At 37.4% G+C, this 20,438-nt stretch overlaps 1 protein-coding gene across 3 annotated transcripts in view; it reads left to right on the top strand.

Annotated features, from left to right (window-relative positions):
- AFF2 (ALF transcription elongation factor 2) overlaps positions 1-20,438 on the top strand; it is a 327,396-nt gene that overhangs the window by 291,950 nt on the left and 15,008 nt on the right. For all 3 annotated transcript variants that reach the window (XM_085544766.1, XM_085544768.1, XM_085544767.1), the window contains exons 12-19: positions 969-1,090; positions 7,329-7,563; positions 9,376-9,515; positions 10,047-10,110; positions 12,716-12,852; positions 16,154-16,225; positions 16,599-16,692; positions 19,853-19,902. In XM_085544766.1, coding sequence (XP_085400892.1) covers positions 969-1,090; positions 7,329-7,563; positions 9,376-9,515; positions 10,047-10,110; positions 12,716-12,852; positions 16,154-16,225; positions 16,599-16,692; positions 19,853-19,902 — 914 coding nt within the window. The remainder of the gene's footprint in view (positions 1-968; positions 1,091-7,328; positions 7,564-9,375; positions 9,516-10,046; positions 10,111-12,715; positions 12,853-16,153; positions 16,226-16,598; positions 16,693-19,852; positions 19,903-20,438) is intronic.

Here is a 20,438-nt window from a genome sequence, read left to right as displayed (position 1 = left end):
TAAAGAGAAAAGGGATATATAAATGTCAGTGTTTATATGTATGTCCAATAGCGTGTATATTAATTAAATGGGGGGGGAAAAAAAAGAGTTCTTGCTAGGTCACAGTGGAGTGTCAGTGTGTTGTCTAAAACAAAAGTATGGCACTGGCAACTAAACTTAGTGCTCCCAGGGAAAACAAATAAAATGGAACTGCAGAATTTCATTAGCTGGAATTGTGAATCACAAAGGAACATTGGGGAGGCATCTCACTCTGGGATTGCACAAACATAAGCTCCACTCTGAAACAGCCTGTTCAGCTTAATGACTGTTCATCTCTACCCAAGAGGAAACAAACAAATTACAATGGTATTAACAGTTAAAACAGAGTAGGAAGAACCAGATTTGGATTCTGATTCATGCTATTAAAAGATTTATTTTAGCCATCTACTATCAGGCTTGAAGGATGCTATGAAGGTTCCAGTGATAGAGCAATAATCAGCTTTGCTTGTTTCCCAGTTCAGGCACAGAACTCATGTGCTATGGAATCTTTCAAAGCACATTTCACACCAGCTACTGCTGTTAATGACTGCCTCCTTAGAGCTCAGTCCTGTAGTCTTTAAGTCCTGAGAGAAATACTTACTCAAGGAAGTTTACCCTTGGACTTCCATTAAGTAAATGAATAAAAGCTACATACTTGAGTAAGATTTGGTGCTATAAAGCCAGTCCATCTGAATTATTAATTAAATTCCAGTGCACTGAAGAAGATAACTATGGTATATGAGGTATTTTGCTTGCTAATTAACTGGCTATGTCACTGGTTGTATAACTTGTCATGTGTTTGGAGCATGTTTAGCCCTGATTTCAGGTGACTTCTCTTAGGGTTGTGTTTCAACTGCTGCTACAGTAAAGAAAATACACTGAGATTCCTTAGAAGCTCGTAATGTTCATAGATGCTTGTTTTCTAAGTTGTACATTTTTTGTTAAAACAGTCAGAAAACCTGGAAACCCTTGTTGAAAGCAAGAAGCAGCGCCTGGAGGACCCTTCAGCTTCATGCTTGCTCCCACCTTGTATCTCTCCCATACCGAATCACAGATTAACCAGCACTAAAGAGTAAGTTCTTTTTCTCTCATAACATTCAAAAGGGATTTCACAGTATTATTCAACAAATCTCTTTGCTGTAGCAAGCATAAGTGGTGTCACTATTTCCATCTCATAGAAATAAGGTCCATGTGATTTTGGATGAGATTCAGTCAGCCTTCTCATGGACTACGGAAAATTAGGATCCCACCACAGTCCTGAGTTGCTCTTCTTTTACCACATTGCATTCCACAGAACCACAGAACCACATTCTTTAAAGGTGTCCTTTCTTGCCTCCATCATCCTTCACCACAGTACAGCCAGAATGGACTCTATTTGATTGACTAGAAAATATTTTTTTGAATTGTTTTCTTAAGAGATTATTCTTAGTTTTCTTGAATGAAGTAATGACTTTGCCATTCATTTCAGTAGCTCTTATTCTTTAATTGTGTATACAAAAATGCCATAGGTGAGACCCTAAATGATTCAGATGCATGCATTGTGTTTCAGCAGACATAATCAAGTCGTTTATGCCTTTCAGTGTCTTTGAGAGGATGGCTGAAATGTTTCATCAAACAGACACCACAAAAATAATGATTCTGATTATAATAATCAGAAGATTAACATTCTATAAATAACCAAAGAACCCAATTCCCTTCTGTCATCAATTTTGTGCTTTTTTTCTTTTGAGATGAGGCATCGCTTTCAGCTTCTCAGTAGGACAAGCAAAGAATCAAATGCTCAATGTGCTTCTGAAAACAATTTGACTGTTTTCATGTCTAAATATAGATAAAGTTCAAAAATCATTTATGAGACAATGCACAGATTTTAAATCCCATAAAACAGGTTGAGCATTATTTTGTTTATACTGATATAATTATAGATGAACTTCAGTCCTTGAACTTACCCCTCACTGTACCACTGAAAACATCAGAGTTGGAGTCTGGAAAAGGCAGGTGATTTGAAAGTAACAGTGTGATCTGTAATATGTTGCTCAATTGATAAACATCATGATGGGTGTTGCCTGACTGTCATTGCAAGAAGTACGACAAGAGATATATTGCAGAGAATAAGGATTATCCATCCCCAACACCTCCACAATCCATTAAAAAAATATTTCTATTCTTGTCTTCAGCAAGCCCAAAGGATCCACCCCCAACCTGATGTTTCTTAATTTGAGCTTGTTTTCCAGATCATTAATTTGATTCCTCAGAGCTTTCTAGCCTTTGGTATTCTGTGTAAAAATATCATTGTTTCCATCGGTGGTTATTTGTATTTGCAAGTGTTCATTAGTAGTTATTTCTATATGCTACCTTTTCTTCTCATCTGCCTCAAGTTTTGAAACAAAATGTTTTGACTTCAGCTGCAGAGACCTGGATCACACAACATTTATTGTTAGTGTCTTTTGAGTTCATTTAAAACAAATGCAGTATTATTTGATAATTCAAGTCTCCAAATCCCTCTGACGTGCTTCTGAATACAGATCAATGTATTTCCCAGAAGATCAGGGAGCTGACTGAAATTTCTGGAGAGCCCCAGGTTGTTTTTAAGCAATCAGGAGGGGTAGTGTTTTCCACAGGGTTAAGCAGAATTTTAAGGGGAAGCAGAAGAAAGGAGAGGCTAAAACTATGTGTTGTTCAAAGGCAAGGGGGAAAATAACACTTCAGTGGTGAAAAGTTGAAAGAAAGGCTTTGCTGTTTAAACCTTCCTTGCTCCCAAAAGTCCTGCGTTTTCACTCAGATCTCTCTACGTAAGGATTTCTAGAAATAAGGATGATTTGGCTAGAGTAGACAATGATTTTCATCCATGAAGGTGCAATGTCTCATGGTGGATTCTCTCTCTTGGGAAGAACTGTTGGTCTCTCCAGTTAGAACATGCTCTCTGTGCCAACAAACTGAGTACACCAAGGCAGACTTCAGAGACTCTCAATGGGCTTCTTTATAGATGCAGAAATGTTTTGGCTGAAAGACCATGAACTCTGGAGTGAAATATGGAGGCATTCAGGAAGTAATTGGGTGAAGATAGGCACGCCTATGCTTTTGTAGCTCTCACTAGCTGACTATATGTGCTTTAGGTATTTAAATATCTTTCACTCATAATCTGTTCCTAAATATGTGGGCTCAGTAAAGCTGCAAGGATGCACAATTAAGTAGAGTCTTACCTGTCTGATATGTACAATTATATGCCTATTTTCTATCAGTTCCTATGACTACATGTACAATTTTAGTGTAAAAATTTCAGATGGTCAGTCATGAACTTAAAAGCCATTTGATAACTAGATAACAATTTTGTTTTATGTAGTCATTGTACAAGCAACCAGCTATTTCTTGTTCCTTCCATCACACGGTCAGAGGCTCATGCTTTTTCATAAATCTGATGTGACACTCAAAATATAATTGTTTATGTTTTTTTTTTAATTACAATCACCATGGTGTTTTCCTCATTCCTAATATTTCAAAGCATATGAAGGAATAAAGGATACTATTTTGTGCCCAACTAATTCATAGTAATTACTTGAAACACTGCTGTGAGGCTGCTTTTTTGTTGTATCAGTTGCCCGCTTTGCAGCAGAGGATTGCTTGTGTATTTACTTGATTGCCAGAGCAATTTTAATTTAAGCATTAATTCTGTGTGCTGCTGAATACCATTTGTATCTGAAAACCTGATCGGTAGATCCAATCCAGACAGAACACTATTTGACAACATTTGGCAATTAGTAATAACACAGAGAGTTATGTGCTGATGCAAACTGTGAGTCTGAAATCAGACTAGAATCATATTGGGGAAGCTTGCCTACCATCTAGCAAGTCTGATTTTCAAGATTTCCTGTTCACTTTTGTTTGACCTTTAGTTAAAGATGCACCTGTACTGCGCAACATATATTAGCGGATCCCTTGGGTGGTCACAGCGGCATTTGTTGCAGTTCATTCATGGCAGAGGCAGCCTTCTACATCTATGACAATGACTTCATCTTCATTCAATTGCTGCCATATGGTCCAAGCTAATGCTAGAGTGACCTTTCCCTGCTAACCCCTTGCAGAAAATCAGATACACCATCAGTGTGTTGCATTTCTTTGTGGATAAGGAGAGTAGAAGCAAAAGAAAGCCAAGTGATTGACAGAGACAATGGCTTTTGTCTCACTAATAGGCCAGAGCTACAACCAGATACCACAAGGAGTAGTTAAAGAAAGGGTAAAGAAAAGCAGAATGAATTGTTAGAGTAGATGGAAATTCTCTCTCCTTCACAAGCTGACCTCTTATTGCCTGCTTGCTTGCTTTCTGCCCTAAAAGAAATAAGGCTGAAAAAAAAAATAAAAAATAAGAGCAGACGGGAGTCCTCGTATTCCTTGATAATTGGCCTTCTCCAATACAAAGATTGAACTCTGCAGCTAGGAGACCATCAGTTCTGCTGGTATTTTTTCTTTGCGCTTTTGTTGTGCTTCTCCCTAGATTTTAAATATAGCTTAACTAATAATCATGTCAGCAAATTAAACCATTGAGTCTTAGTAATTATTGCAATAAATTCATTCAGGATTAGCAATTACTGCAATCAAAGACTAGTTTCTTGGCTTATTAAGAGCCCAAAACAAAGTGACGATTTGGTTAACTGCTGGTAACAACCATCGAGTTGCAGTTTTTATTAACATAAATGCTTTGGTTTAAATCTAAGGGAGGTAACATTGCTGAATAATCAGTGTAACTCCAGTGGATCCTGTAAATGTGCAGGATTAAGTGGGCAACTGGGAAAAAAAAAACTATTAAGTGTTGTCGTTGGGTTTTGGGTATTTGCCATGCAAAAAAAATATGTCCTCAAGTGCCCTTTCAGTTGTAGTTATGTCTTATCACCACAGAACGACTTCTGTGTCTTGGTTTGTTCCATCTTGTGCTTGAGTGCAAAGCTGAAGTTAACAAAGTTTTGTGTAGTGTGCAAAACGGAGGTCTGAATATATCTCTTCTGGAATATATGCATGGAATCAAAGAATCATTTGAGTTGGAAGGGACCCATAAAGGTCATATAAAGGTTCCCTGCAATGAACAGGGATATCTACACCATAACAAGGGTGCTTAGAGCCTCTTTTAGAGGAAGTGGTTCTATTGTGGAACTTGCAACCTTCATTTTTTTTCTCATACTACTCTCTTAATCCCTCCATCTCCATGTAGCAACTGAGAAATGTTATTTCACTTGCTATCTATGTGCCATGCAGCACCCCATGCTATTGCCAGTCTTGCTTTAGGCCTGGAAACAGGAAAAGATGTACTGAGAATCCTCTCTAGTGGTTTCTACAGTGGATTTAGCCAGTGGCTCACCTTCCATTTTCCTGCAGGAACTTTTCATTTAGATCTTTCAGGCTCAGTTGCTGTTCCCTTTCCAAAGCTGTACCAGAGTGAAAGAAGAGCTCCACACTCCTCTTTGTGGAGTGCAATTAGAACCACATATCTCTGTGCTCCCATCCACATACGTTTGTTAGACAGACCCACTGAACACCATGCTCAGGGTAGCCCACTGGCTTGGGAGGCGGAGGACTTCAGTTCTACTTTTGGATTTTTCATTAGTTGTGTCTGCTTTACCTCTGAACAATCCAATAATACATGTATGCTTTCTTGGGGAAGTGTTTGCTTTCTTTTGGAAAATTTTCCTCTGGAAAAAGTTCAGAGTATTATTTTACTATAGCAATGGTGACTTGTCTGAGTTCCAAAATACCCTTTGGTGGTAGGAAAGCTAGCAGATGGGGCTTTGAGTGAGAACCTTTTGAAGTACAATGGCAGGACCACATGTGCATAAAATGTCTTCTCAAAGAATTACCCATCTCCTCTGGTCTGATTGCTTTCCTTTGATCTTCAGGCCCATGTGTTTTCCAAGCAGGAGAGCATCCATACCTGCCCTGCTGCAAAGCAATATAAATTCTGTGCTGATTTTATTTCTTCAGTCTGAAGATCTTTAATATTACAGGATTTCAAATAAGTTATTTTAAACTCTGCTTCAGTTGGACTAAAAGAGTTTTGAGTAGAAGAGCTATAGAACCTGAAAAATAGGGGTTTCATTTGATTCACTCTGTTATGAAAACAGAAATATTTTTGTGCTGCCAGAGGCCCAAACTAGGGGAATGACCAAAGCAGGTGTAGATACTGACACTTCTGATAAAAATACAAGAGTCTAGACTGCATGTCAAATAAGGAGTAGGGAAACACGTGTTGATTCTTCTCTTTTGCTGGTTACTTTAAAGCAAAGTAAATCTATAATTCCTGACATTGACTGAATGCAACTAGGAATGAAACATAAATTCTTGTTGACTTAATTTGTTATTGAAATGTTAGTCAATAATCATGAAAAGTGAATGATTGTGTACTGGGCTATTAGATGTCCAACAAAAGATTAAAATTCAGGTTATCTTCATTGACTGAATTAGAGCAGTACCTAATACAAAAATCTATGAGTAGATTAATATGTTAAACAGTCTCTATGGTGCTGTGTGGTTTGTTTTTTTCTTGATGGATTTGAGGGAAGAAAGGTCTAGCATGGTTTTTGTTGCTGTTGTTTTTTACTGTGTATCACAGCTGCCATTTGTAGCCAGCTAGCAATTTCTGTACATAAAACAGACAATAGATTATCATATTACTTGAGCTTTCATGTCAAAACCACATTCATTTTCTGAATCACCTCCAATTCATCAAACAATATTTGCTCGGGGGCTTTTGCCAGCAACGATGTGTCATTTTAATGTAGTGCTGAACATTGGTTTTATTCTAGAGGTCAAATAATTATTATCTTATTATTGTTATGGTTATCATTTTGTAGTTGTTATAAATTATTATTTTTTGTTCACATGGCATGTGTTATTATATGTTTTTGCAGAGGTTGCTTATGTGAGCCCTAATCTACCTCTCTAAAAGATGCTTAATGTTAAATACATAAATAGCTATACTTGATGTCAAGTATACTAACCCTGTGCATAAAACTTTCCAGCACTTTGCTGAGTCAGAACATCTATGACCTCTCAAATTAAGACCGACTCAAATTAGCATTTAAAGTGGATGCAATTTGTACTAATGCACTGCAAGTTGTCCTCCAAAGCAGGAGGTTTCTGTGGCCATTGAAATGGCAGGGATAGATCTTCTGTTTTCATTGCCTGTCTCCTTTTGACTTTGCTCGTAGGATATGGGGGATCACAACACATATTTAAGGCTTTTCATTACATGAAATTTGGGGCTTTGTGCTATAGAGAAGAAACCATGGTTCTTGGCATGCAACTGATTCTTATTTGTGTCCCAGGAGCAGCAGTAACTCGGTGAAGAAGATGGCAAAGAAAAGAGAAGAGAAGCTCTTCCCTCCTCCATTATCTCCCCTGTTGGACGAGCCTGTGCACCGTCGGCACAGCAGTGACAACAGCTCCTTCAGCCAAGAAACCAACATCACAAACACCTCTCAGACCAGCAGCTCTTCCTCCTCGGTTTCTAAACACAGAAAGAATGAAAATAAATCCTCTTCTAACCCCAAAGGAATCTATGTAAGTAGCAGACCTCAGTTACTGGAAAAGAGGAAGTTAAAATTAACTTTATTCTGGGGTTTGTTTATTTATTTATTTATTTATTTTTTCTAGCATCTATTTTTAAATCCTTATGTGCCCCCGCTCTAGAGCAGCAAAGCTGGATCCATGCAGAGTTGTGCATAAATGACTCTTGCAAGTTTCATTTTTAGGTCAGCATTAGGCATCTAGTTCACATAGTGAATCACTCCCTGCAACACCCTAAGCTTCAGTGGACAGACTTTGCCCCACTCGCAACACTGTAGATAGAACAACACACCATCTTCAAATAAAGCATCAAGAATACTGGTGTCTTTTACATTAATAATTACTACAAATTCTGGAGCAAACTTAAGTTATGCCAAATATTATGGATTAAACTAAATATACAGTAAAAATCTAACCTGTCCATAGCACACTAAAAACTGTCTTCTCACAAGTTTGCGGACTCCCAGTTTCTAGAAGTAAGGTGTATTTGCACCTCATCTACGTACATTTTGTGCTGAGCTTCTACAGATCATGCAAATAGTCATTATTTTTCCAATAAAAACATCATTCTTTTAGGACCAGCTCATCACTAAATATTTTTACATGAACAATTCTTTCTTGTCTTTCACCAGATTTAGATGATTTTTTTCTAGGTGTACATGAAAAAAGTAACAAAGCTAAATTGACTTTAAAAATAAAAATAAAAATAAAGAATTTCACATCAGTTGGTCATCTACTTTTATGGAAAAGAGGGAAAGCTCAGTTTTCAGGCCAATTTTAGAGAAAAATTCTCCCACTAGAACTTCAAACTCTTTGTATCAAACTGTATCTTAGTATGACTGTCAGAATTAAAAGACAGGAAGATAATTCTTCCCCAGAACAGGATGTGTAGCCCCATTTTTCACAGTTTGCCACCTTGTGAGAGGTTGTTGCCGTATGCTGTAATAGCAAAACTCAGAAGTTGCACTGGAACATAGGTGACAAGTCGCTTCACATTATTCATTCAACCCTGTTGCTTTCTGATATCATTGTGTCACTTCAAGCTGCAGGACTTCAAGCCTTCAAGAGAAATCAATGCCAAAATGAACTGCATATGTTAGCAAATAAGCTATGAGATGTAAACAGCAAGTCCACTTCCTCTCACTCCCATTACCTCCTGTCTGATTTTTCCTTGCTTTATCTATTATCTTGATCCCCAAAATATTTGACTTCTAAAATATTTTTATATTCTAAAATATGTTAGAATTCTTTACTAGTTCTTTGGTTCATCTATAATTTAGTTTATCTGGTTGAAAGTTGCAATTGCCTGATTTTAATGCTTCTGTTATGCTTCTGTTTTCAGTCAGTGCAAAGTCACAACTCCCAGCTTCTGCTTTTCCTTCTTCTCTCTGTTCTGTATTATAAGGATGAGGGAACTGTTCCTTGCTGAAACCTGAGCAGACTTCTCATCCACCTTGCAGTCATCTACTAATTCTCTAGAAAAACAGTTACATTAGTGTGATCCACATCATACTGAGTTTCTTTCCATCCCTGCAGCCCAAATTGGCTTTAATGAGTGTGTTGTCAGTAGCACTTTGTTGTACAGGCTGACTTTCACCTTGGAGCATAGGGAAGTGTGTTCAGGTGAGAGGTCAGAGCTGGAGTCATAATGCCTAATTAATCTAATGGGGTCACATGATAAAGGATGGAAGATGATTTCGTGAGGTTTCCTGGCCGTAGCTGGAGATATGTGCATGTATCTTAGCTTTTTTGTGTGTATCTGTATCTTTTGAATTATGAAGAAATGATAGCAGTCTGTTTTTCTAGGAGGAAGAAACCCACAATGCACCAACAGCCAACAATCTTCTTGATACAAACCATCTAGAAACAGACATCTGGTCTGCAATGCCAACTCTTTCCAATGGGAATTCTGAGCCCAGAAGACCTAAAATCACATTTGATGATGTGTGAGTACTATTAGAGCTCTTGGTGCTAGTTGCATGTTAGGTACTTGGATTTTTTTGTAAAGCAGAGCTCCCAGTGAAAGCAAAGTATCTTTAATTATAATGCTAGCACAGGGCACGTGTGGATGGCGCTGCACAATGTCACATACATTTTTAAACTTTACTAATGAACTGTTATCACTGATTAATGAAGTCTCTGCTGATAAATGTTTTCAGATCATGAATGTTGGCTCACAGTAATTCTTCTTCTTTTTTTTTTTTTAATTAGTTTAAAATATTTTTCCTTTTCCTCTCTTCAGCAGACATTAATGGCTACTTTGGGTGGCCAGTTTCTACAGCTAGTTATTTTGCATTCTGGTAGCTCATCAAATCTTTTCATATGGCAGTTTCAGATTAATACCAGGATAAGACTGAAAGAGATAAGTGGGTATATATATCTAAATTGTTCTTGGAATCAGTCAGCACATTTCTCAAACAATGTTTGTCCAACTGTATGAAAACAAAGACTTGAAATAATTGATTTTGTCTCTTTAGGCTTCACAATGCAGATTATTATATGCAAGAAGCTAAGAAGCTAAAGCATAAAGCAGATGCATTGGTAAGTTTTTAAGGCTTTTTTGTCTTTCTCCACTGTGGAGCTGGGTATTACAAAAATTTGAATTCTTAATCTTGCCTAAAGCCTCAGAAACCAAAGGAACCATTCTATGAACTAAAATATGCTTCAAACTGTGCTCTATAAACACACTGCCCACAACAAGCCAAAGCTTGAACATCATTCCTAGGCTTTAACACATCATTCGCCCTGAAATAAACTTCTTACAATAGCTGGTTTCTCTTCTGGGGAGAAGCAACAATCATACTGTGGGAAAGATGTAAGATAATATCAAAAAAGTTGATGCGTTTTTGAAATTTGCCTTTATACTTGCTTTGAGCCCCAAACAAAAAATACTGAAAGCTAAAAAAGGCAGATTTCATTATCATTTGGCAAAACTACTTGATATTTCAAATCCTGTTTAAAATTTACAGGAACTGATTTTGAAATAGTGCGTTGGTTTTACTGCATGCTATTAGGCTGGTAAATAAAGACTGAACACATTATTTTTTTTTTACAAATCTTGCAATGAGGTAGTTCAATGCTGGGAAAGCTTTTTCTCTCTTTTTGTCCCAGATTAAATAGCAGCTAAACTGGCCTAATTTTGCAGAGGTTTGATTTTAATAGAACTACCAAATCTGATAAATTACAATTCTGATACATTGCAGCCATAGTTTGTTCAGTCCAATGTATTGCTAACACTGAAGTGCCTTTAGTAGTCATTCGTTTGTAATAAGGTCTTTGCTCCTCTACGCATGCAGAGTGCAGAACAGCAGCTTATTTATGCAGGCTAAGTGGATCTTGGTTTGTCTATTTATTGTTGACCTGTCTTCCATCCTCTTACCTTTGACTATGCCTTGTGGAATTAGTGGTGTTTCTCAAGCAGAACTAAGAGGAGCAGACAGAGCATGTCATGCTGCTACCCACAGGCAGGGCTCCCCTGTCACATGCAGTTTTGACATCCTGTGTGCCCCTACAGGAATGTGGGGCCAGCCACTATGATGCAACTTGTTGGCAGACATAAACACCCACCAACAATCTGCTTTTTGCTTTCCACAGTTTAGGTCTCAACCTTTCCCCCTCCACCCACCCACTCAATACAGCTGCACTCAAATTATCTCCATGTAACACGTTTGCCGTGAAAACCTGTAGTGCTAGTTGTCCTATGGAAATAATTGTTTCTGGTTACTTGGTGCTGACATGACAAGGAACACATAGAAATGAAGGATGTGTTTCAGTGGTTGGAAAGATAATGCACGTGACCTCAGAATATGTCAGTAAATGTAATTAAGATGTATGGCAGTGCTTGTATGGCTTGGAGATCTCTGGCAAAGGACACAGCATTTTGTACCACGTGAGCAAACCCCTTAAAACCTCCCCTTGTCCAGTGCAACAGTGAGGAATCAGCTGATTTGCACGTGTTGCAGTATCCACTAACTGTATCACATGGAAGAGATGTTGAAGAGCTTGCTCTGTGCCCGGCTGTGCTATGATGAGTTGGAGCAATTCCATTTAATCCACTGAAGTCATTGTGGAGCAAAGTACAGGGGAAAATCCCATTTCTGTCTCAAACTGTGTGTAAATACTCAATCTGCTCACAGCCAACTTCCTCCTTTTGTAATACATGTTTTCTTTAGAGGACCTGAAGCAAAGAAGTAGTAGCGTATGCTGAGGAATATAGCAAAGTACAGGGAAAACATCCAAAAATGTTTCCCCTTTTTCAATCGTTCAAGTAATCCCTATCCACTTTACAAAGGCTTTGAATGTAATCATTGTGCAAGTGCAGGACTTGAAATTGAAACCTGCCATGAATGCAGAGGGTAGTACTTAAGAGGAGTAGCCACAAAGCCAGGGATGCTGTTACGTTGAACCAATATTAGATGTTCTGCTTAATATATTGGTGGAATAAGCTTCTGTTTAGTGAATGAGAAACATAAGCAGATGCATCAAAATATAAATGCATCCAAAGAAATTCTGAATTGACTTAAAGTATATTGGATCTCTTACATCCAGCTATCAAAAATTGAAAATGTTAAATACTATTATAAAATACTTACTATAAAAATGTCATATATAATATTCATTACACATAAAAAAGAAATCAGTATGTCTAAGTCAGTTTAATCACAACCATTATGAGAGCTAAAACCTTTCGCAATAAAATCCTAGTAAAATAAAATATTTAGTAGTGCTATATTTTCTCCTTTTTCTTTCTTCCCCTCTTTCAATCACAACACAAATGATGAGGGTTTTTTTTCTCGTCAACAGTCACCACAGATTGTGACAACTGACAAATGGCTCAGATCTGTCGCTTAACCCTTGCATAGTGGCACACAAACTTAGTTCATATATTGAAGAACAGTATGATTTGCTCATTGCCTATGTAAATCCATGGATGTCATTTAGCCTTCCTCTGTGCAATGCCTGGCCGTATGTCACCTGAAAATGTTGGGTATAAACATACACCTGGCTTCAATTTCTGTATTCGTTCACCTCTAACTTGTGGCAATGCTTTGCTTTCATCCTAATGCTGGTGTTGCTTTGCATTATGATCCGCCTGCCTCAAAATTAAAGCTGAAGGATTTTCTTAATGATATCATTCTCATTTCAGCTGGAGAAGTTCGGCAAAGCAGTGAATTATGCTGATGCTGCCCTGTCCTTCATTGAGTGTGGGAATGCTATGGAGCGAGATCCATTAGAAGCTAAATCTCCATACACCATGTACTCAGAGACTGTGGAACTCATCAGGTTAATGTCCTTTCTGTGATCATTTTCATAAGCTCATTTCAGTCGTAATTAGAACCTGCTATGTTTTAAAAAATATAATTTCAGCGTATTAATGATTTGTCCAAAGCATCTTCATCTCAGAAGTCATCATAATTAGTTCTTGCCATTTTATTAATGTCATGGAAAATTTATAATTGATGGACACTGCTTTTATAAATTATCCCCTTTAGAGGCTCTAATGTGAGTGTTATAATTTGCAATATTCATAAAATTAAAATTGAGATGTAGTGGGTGGAAGTAAAGTATAGTAATTTCACTGTTTGGCAATGACACTTGTCTTTTAGAAGGTGCAGTTTTATAATTCAGAACACTAAAGTGAGTCTATCAGGATTTCTATTACAAACCTTGTTCTTAGAGGTTTATAACTTGGTAGCTTAAAAAAAAAGAAAAGAGCTGAAACCTGGCACTTGACATCATAGTGGAAGGTGAAGCTTTTTGCATGTATTGTGTTTTAGAAGTATACTTTTTAATGATGAATGCAATCCAGGTGAATTCATTTTAATATGGTTTTGTAGACTTATAGGCTAGAATACTGATGAGAGCTTTTACTTACCAGTAAAATCAGTGTTTGAAAATCTGCTACTGTTACCTGTATCTGTTTCATAATGTGTACTTTATAGAAATGATGGTCTCCCAAGTAATTAAGGTTTTCTTTGCTTTACCTATGCAAATTATCAAAGTGAAATCAAGTAGGATTAAATTTACCTGTAAGTAGAACAACAGGATTTTTCTTCTTCACTGTGACGCACCTTTGCTTTCCCCTGAGTATGCTGGGAATTTCATCATTAATGTCAGTGTAATTACAGGCAGTATACACAAGAGGTAGAGAAGGCAGCTAATCAGACCTCTAAATGTTTGCTTTTTAACAGAACAAAGGTGTTTTTTTGGCAAGCAGGATTTCAATATGCCAGATTAGCTATTAAAGGCAGTCAAAAACAATGCATGTTTTACATTTTGAATAAGTAGGTATTTACATTATTAAATGTATCACATTTTAAGAAGCTCTTGCTCTCAGGTAATTAATATGCCTGTTCAATATTTTAAAATGTTGTTACATCCTATGCTTCTTAAAGAGAGGAAGAAAGTCAAAGAGATTACTCAACAAAAAACGATGTTCGCTCAATGTTTAGAATCCAAGTTAAACCCTCAGGAGCAGAGGAATTAAGAAAATCTTGATTCTATGATTCTAAAATCTGCTTTCTTGTGCTGGAACTCCTCCTGCTCTCTAACAGTAGTACCTTGTATGCTGAACTACATAACTACAGCTGTACAGCAGGGCAAACTCACTTTAAAGTGAGTAGTTCTTCACAGGACACCACATTTATTTTCATTTTTTAAGGAAACCACATAGCACTGTTGAAAATCTTGTTCCTCAACCCCGCAATCTTTCTGTTCAGAATTGGATCTAGATTCAAGAGCCGCAACACGTGTATGGCAGCTCCAGGAGCGGCTCCCTTTTACATACAGCTCCATTGTGGGATGGAGTCAGCTGAGTCCATGGTTGCACCATGATGCACCCAACTTTAAGCAGCGCCTGTGGCCCCTCTGCCTTCCTCCACTCCACAGCTGGGCTTCCTGGCAGCTCCTGGCCCACTGTGGGCTGCATGATAGATTGACCCTGGCACGGAAGCAGCACCTGCACTGCTTCTGAACTGCTTTTTGAACCACTTCTGACTGTAGAGGAATCTCTAGGAGTTCCCTAGAGGTGACTTCCAATTTTTAAATAGCTCCAGTCAGATGAGGTGAACTCCACCACCTACCATCAAAGGTGGAGCCTTGTTCAAAAATTCATATATGCAGCATCTTGTAGGCAGAGGTTAAACTGATTTGACCATTTAATTGGCACCAGTGGATAGATGAAAAAAGATGGTTGCCTATCTGAGCAGCAGGCTGGTTCTAGTTCAGTAATCTCTAGGGACAAATACAAGACCCTTGTGGGTTACAGTGGGTGCTGAATGCACAAAGGAAACGTGCAGCAGTGCGCTTGCACTTTTGTAATTTGGCTCATAAGATGAACATAGATTTTTACTGTGGGTTATGAAACAAAAGAAGATTTTTCTCTCTTTCACTCCTCCCTCTCTTGGAGGCCCATTTTTTTCCTTTTTGCATTATCTCTGTCTGACCTGAGTATCTGCATCAGACATCTATTTGTCAAAGCAAGTGGAGCATCAAAGAGATTGGGAATATCAGAGGTGTGACATTCAAAGGTCTTTTGGTTAATGGTAATGCTAAAATCCCCAATGTAATATTGAAAATCCCAAAGAGGCATACTACTCTGCATCTGACTGGACTCTTTCAGTATGACTAGAAAAACAATACCAAAAAGCAGGTGAGATAGGACAGGGAGGAAGCACACCAGGTGTTGTGCTACAGCTGCAGCCTGGGAGCTGATAATGGGGGTGGTGAGAGGAAGGCAGGGTGAGAGCAGCAGAGCCTGCCTGCACTCCATTACCTCCTTGTAAATGAGAACTCATCAAGATTGCCTGGATACCTTAAAACTTTCTTATGCAACACTGAACCCTATTACTTATTCCAACACAAGTACCTGTGAAATTGCATTAGGGCTCAGAACAATGAGTTTATGTGATGAATTGATTTTCAAGAGACTAAATGCATGACATGGAGTGAGCTCAGTTAAAGAAAAAAATAAGAGAGGGAGAGGAGGCATATCTTCTCAGTCTTTCATCATCAAAATTCTGGACAACAGCAATTAAATAGAGGAGGGAAACAAAGTATACAAGACTTGTAAATTAATGGACTGAAGAACTTAGAAAATTATGAGCGTGACCTTTCCTGTGCTTAACATCATTTTCCATATAAAATAAATACATAGGAAACAGTATATATTAAAAACTTAGAAATAGCACTTACAAAAAGTATTTTGAAATCATCATTTAAGCCAAAAATGTTTTATGTAAAATGTTTTTCCATATTACTTTACTCTTCAGTAGACAGAGGGACAAGGTCTTATGCATTTGTCTGAGGCTCATCACAGGTGTTTGCTGGATTCTGCATCAGTAATATCCCCAAGAACAGTTCATGTTGTCCCTTAAAGTTGATTGATGATTTACTTCAGCCTTCCCAGTTTTAACTGGTGCTTTCTGTTGAATTTTGCGTCATCTTACCATTATGGAACAATGTAATCATTAGCTGTTGAGGCTGAGAAGCATACCTTTGTGCATCTGTTACTTAGCAGTATGTCACTATTATTTCTCAAAACGTGTGAACACGTGTTTCTTTCTCTTCTTACCTTTCTCACAAGGTATGCAATGAGACTCAAGAATTTCACAGGCTCTTCTGCCACAGAAGGGGACAAGAAACTAGCAGTTTTATGGTAAGTCCCACTGTGACAATGAGAAGCGGCTGAAATCTTAAGGAGAACTTAAAAAGTACTGAATTACTTAAGCAGCTTACCGAAGATCATTATTCTTGTTTTCCATTAAACTATTAAAGGATAACTAATGGATTTCTTCAGCAGCTGACTAAACATTTATTCTTCTAATTTATATTCTTATCAAGATTGGATTATAATACTTTTGACCTTTTTTTTTCCCTTCCATTTGCTTATGTTTCAAAACGTAACCTTAGAACAGAGACCACAAAATACAGGCCAGCCTTTTTACTTCTTTTTTTTTTTTTTTTTAACCTTCAGTTTATAAGTTTCACTAAGCAATGGAATTAACGCAATCCTTTCCTAATTACCACAGCTACCGATGCTTATCGCTTCTGTACTTGAGAATGTTTAAACTAAAGAAGGACCATGCTATGAAGTACTCCAGATCTTTGATGGAATATTTTAAGGTAATCTTTATTATGTTTAATTTATTGATATGAAATGAAATTCATACTGGCACTGAGAGTTCTCACAGTATAACTGCATGACTTAAAAGTCCCCTATTTAACCTCTCCCCTGAAAAATGCAGGGAGGATTTCTGCAGAGGAGTGGGCACAGAAGTGATTTGAGGGATGATTGGATTAGTCACTTGATTCAAAGGACCATACTCAGTAATGATACTAAAATAAGGTTATTCTTAACTCCATGTAATGTTTATGCAAGATTTTGTAAAGGAAACAGATTCTTTCAAGACTTCAATATGTAAGTGATTATGCATAATAAAGCAGTTCTTTAGGCTTTACTTCATTATATTTAGTTTTCAAATTCAGATAGGTATGCAGAAGCTTATTGCAGACTCTCAGATTTTATTTTTTTTTTGGCTCTTCTTTGGTTGGGTTCAGCTATCCCCAGCATAAATCTGCTTGGTGCTTTACAACTCAGCCTCAGTAGGAACTGGCTTTAACACTCTGTTTCTGAGGAACTTTGGATAGCCATATCTATGTCTTGTTTTCTTTTGCCATGAAAGAGTGGAGAGCAAGTGACCGCTCTGACTTAGCGATGTTTTCCTTTACTTTATCAATTGCTATTTATCTAGCATAATAACAAGTTCTCACTTTCTCTAAGTTATGAAACAGTATTTTTTCAGTTTAACCAATGTTCTGATATATATATTTCAACTAGCTGACACAGTTTGAAGCATGCATTTATTCTTGTACTTTACTACTACATACTATTATTTTATTGTCTATTTGTGGTGCTATGGCAGCCCATCCATCTTTATTGGGTTTTTTTTCAGCCTCTTTGTCCCAGGCTTTGACATAGTAGTACTGCAAACTCTAAATCTCCCAATGCTCAGCTTTAACATTTTCAATGTAGACAGTCATGAAACAGTTGTTCTGCTTTAAAACTGTGAACTACTACTCAGCCTGGACTTGACTGTTGTTCTATATGTGATACATAGACATTTGATTGTGTCTGTGTATCTTGGTAATTCAGTAACAGGACATTTGACCTTGTGCCTATGTCTTGAAGTCATCCCAGATTCTTGTGTTCCATTCAGTGAGTTTTCAAGCAGGAGTTTGGGCAGCAAATTACATTTGAACTGGATGTGTTGATAGCCTCAGCATTTTCATGAAACGTGTTCCTTTAACTTCAGATTTTATCCGGGATAGATGTAGGTTGTCTCTTAATGATTATTAGACTTTATCAGCAAACAATGATTTATTAAAAACAAAGGAAGGGGGAACAAGAGAAGGGGGATGTGATTCTCCTTTCCCTTAAAATCACTTTACATTCACTAGCTGTGCAAAGCAAAGAGCATGTATACAATGAAGAACGAAGAAAATTAAAAAGTAATTTAAAAAAATACTCAAAAAGCTGTTTTCAGGCTTTCTAATTGTAGCTGAGTATTTCAGCTGTTGTTACTGGATGTCTGTTATGGGCCACTGCAACTTGTTTGCTAGCAATAGCTTTTGAGTCTATACAGGTAATATATATTCAGGACCTTTTTTATAGTGAATGCATGCAAGGAGAAAAGACAAGAATGAAGCTATTAAATACATATTAGTTTAGTATTGCTGTACAGTGTTCTCTTTGTTCATTAGCAAGAACATTTAATTCAAATAAAATGGACTGTTTTAATAGAATTGTTATTCAAAGTTTTGCACAATTTTAATAGTGAAAAGTAGCCCAGCGCTTACAGCTGAACCGGAGATTAATATTTCAATAGAATTGTTTCTCCTGTTTTTCCTCACAACTGCCACTTGGTTCAAATTGAAAACATTTGTAGACATAGCTGCTTCTGATTAATTTCCACTTAGATGTTTCAAAATAACTTCTCAATCACAAAAAAAAAGTTTTGAAATTCAGAAACAACTTAAAATATAGTCAAAATATAAATGCTTAAAATTGAAATCAAATTTTGTAAAATTGGTGGAAGTGGCATCATTTCATTTATTTCACCTATGAATTTCAGGAGCATGTTTAACTCTTTTGACATTATGTTGTCAATAGTATTAAAAATATTTCCAATATAAATGTCCTAATTGTCAAATAAGTATCCCTCATCTAGGTCTAGTCTTGAGATTGTTACTCTTGATACTGTCAGAAAGGATCCCCAAATGGCAGAATCTCAAAGCTCATTCTTCATCCCTGAAGACTTTCCAGAGCAGTTCAGGATCTACCTCTTTCTTGTATACATGCTGGTGGTGAAAATGTACATTACATGATCTCTGCAGCAAATGTTCCCATTCCTGCTCACATCTTTAATGAAACACAGTTATGTTTGGGCAGTATTTTCTGCTTTGGTCAATACTGTTTGGCAAGTTCATCTATAATTTAAAAGTCAGGGATAGGAGTTTAACTTTAGAGTCAGTTGAGTGTTCCTGAGCTCTGCTGAATCTCTGTGCCTCGCATGGAACAAACATAGTGACTGTAGGAATCAGATTAATCTTGTAATAACAATGGTAATACTTTGCAGAGAATTTGTGAAATTTGTTTGAATTTTCACTCTTTGCTGACCCCTTCGTAAGGGACCTCAGATCAACTGTTTTCATAGACCACACATAGATGGCTTCTGCAATGATACCAGTGTTTTTATGGGAATTAAGAAAGGTACTATCCAGTCTGAGTCTTTGTAGAGAGTTGCAAAAGATGCTACACAGGTGTGAGAGACAAACTGAGTAAGCAGGTTAGGAAAGTCCATCCATTCATGCAAATAAAATAGATAAAAACAAGAGCATTCAAGCAGTTCCTTATGTAGAAGTTTTATTTCTCCTACAATCTGAATCCCAAGATAACTTCCCTTTTTACCTGAGGGAACTGCATTTTGGTAAGTCATCAACTAGAATTCTTTTTGTTTCCAACTAAAAGATTGCAGGTCTCCCTGAAGACAAGAAGTCATTTTCATTCTGAAGAACTTATTTTACAGACTAAGCTACTGGATGGAAGCTACTGGTCATCCACCGGCCACTTCATTATGAGACCAATGTGAAGGGTTGCTGTTCTGCTGCATGCACTGCAGCTCTTGCAGCTAAACCAGGCCACACCGAACCTTTAGTCTTTGAAATTGTTGTACTTCATCCTACTTGCATCTCTTTTATTTACATTTTGGTTTTGTACTTACAGAACTCTTCAAAAGCCTCACAGGCCCCCTCACCTTGGGGCGGCAATGGAAAGTGAGTATTTTCTGCTAAGTACTTCTGTCCGGGAGCAAGTGTTTCCAAGATGGATGGGGAATGCTTGGGTGCCTTTAAAGACAAAGGCAAGACCATGATGGTTTGGGAGCTGCAGATGTATTTCAAATATCCAGCAGGCTACAGAATTGATCTTAAAGGTTAATGGTCAATATATCTGCCTTTGACTTGTGTGGATGAGAAGTTCCCACTGTACTAAAAAAGTTACCCATGTGTGTAATCCAAGGTGGGTGGGAAGGATGAGCTGATGCACACCTTCCTCTTTGTTCCTCATAAGTCTAAAAGCAGCTATGGTGGGTCTGTGATGAATTCTTTAACAGTTTGCTTCTCCAGCCAGATTAAGGCCATAAAAATATCTGTTAATTAGCTAGCAAGTACCATGTCATTTCAGGAAGCCAAAGTAAAGTTAACCTTCATTGCAAAGATTTTTCAGTGATTTGTTCAGTAATGAAAGACCAATGAATTTTTCACTGATATATGATAAGTGCATTTTAATAAAACTGGAGGCATAATAGTGG

This window comes from Coturnix japonica, chromosome 4 (genome assembly GCF_054131305.1).
Source record: "Coturnix japonica strain WE chromosome 4, WE-NBRP24, whole genome shotgun sequence".
NCBI lineage: Eukaryota > Metazoa > Chordata > Aves > Galliformes > Phasianidae > Coturnix > Coturnix japonica.
The sequence above is the reverse complement of the archived record's forward strand: the minus strand, read 5'-3'. Positions and strand labels throughout refer to the sequence as shown.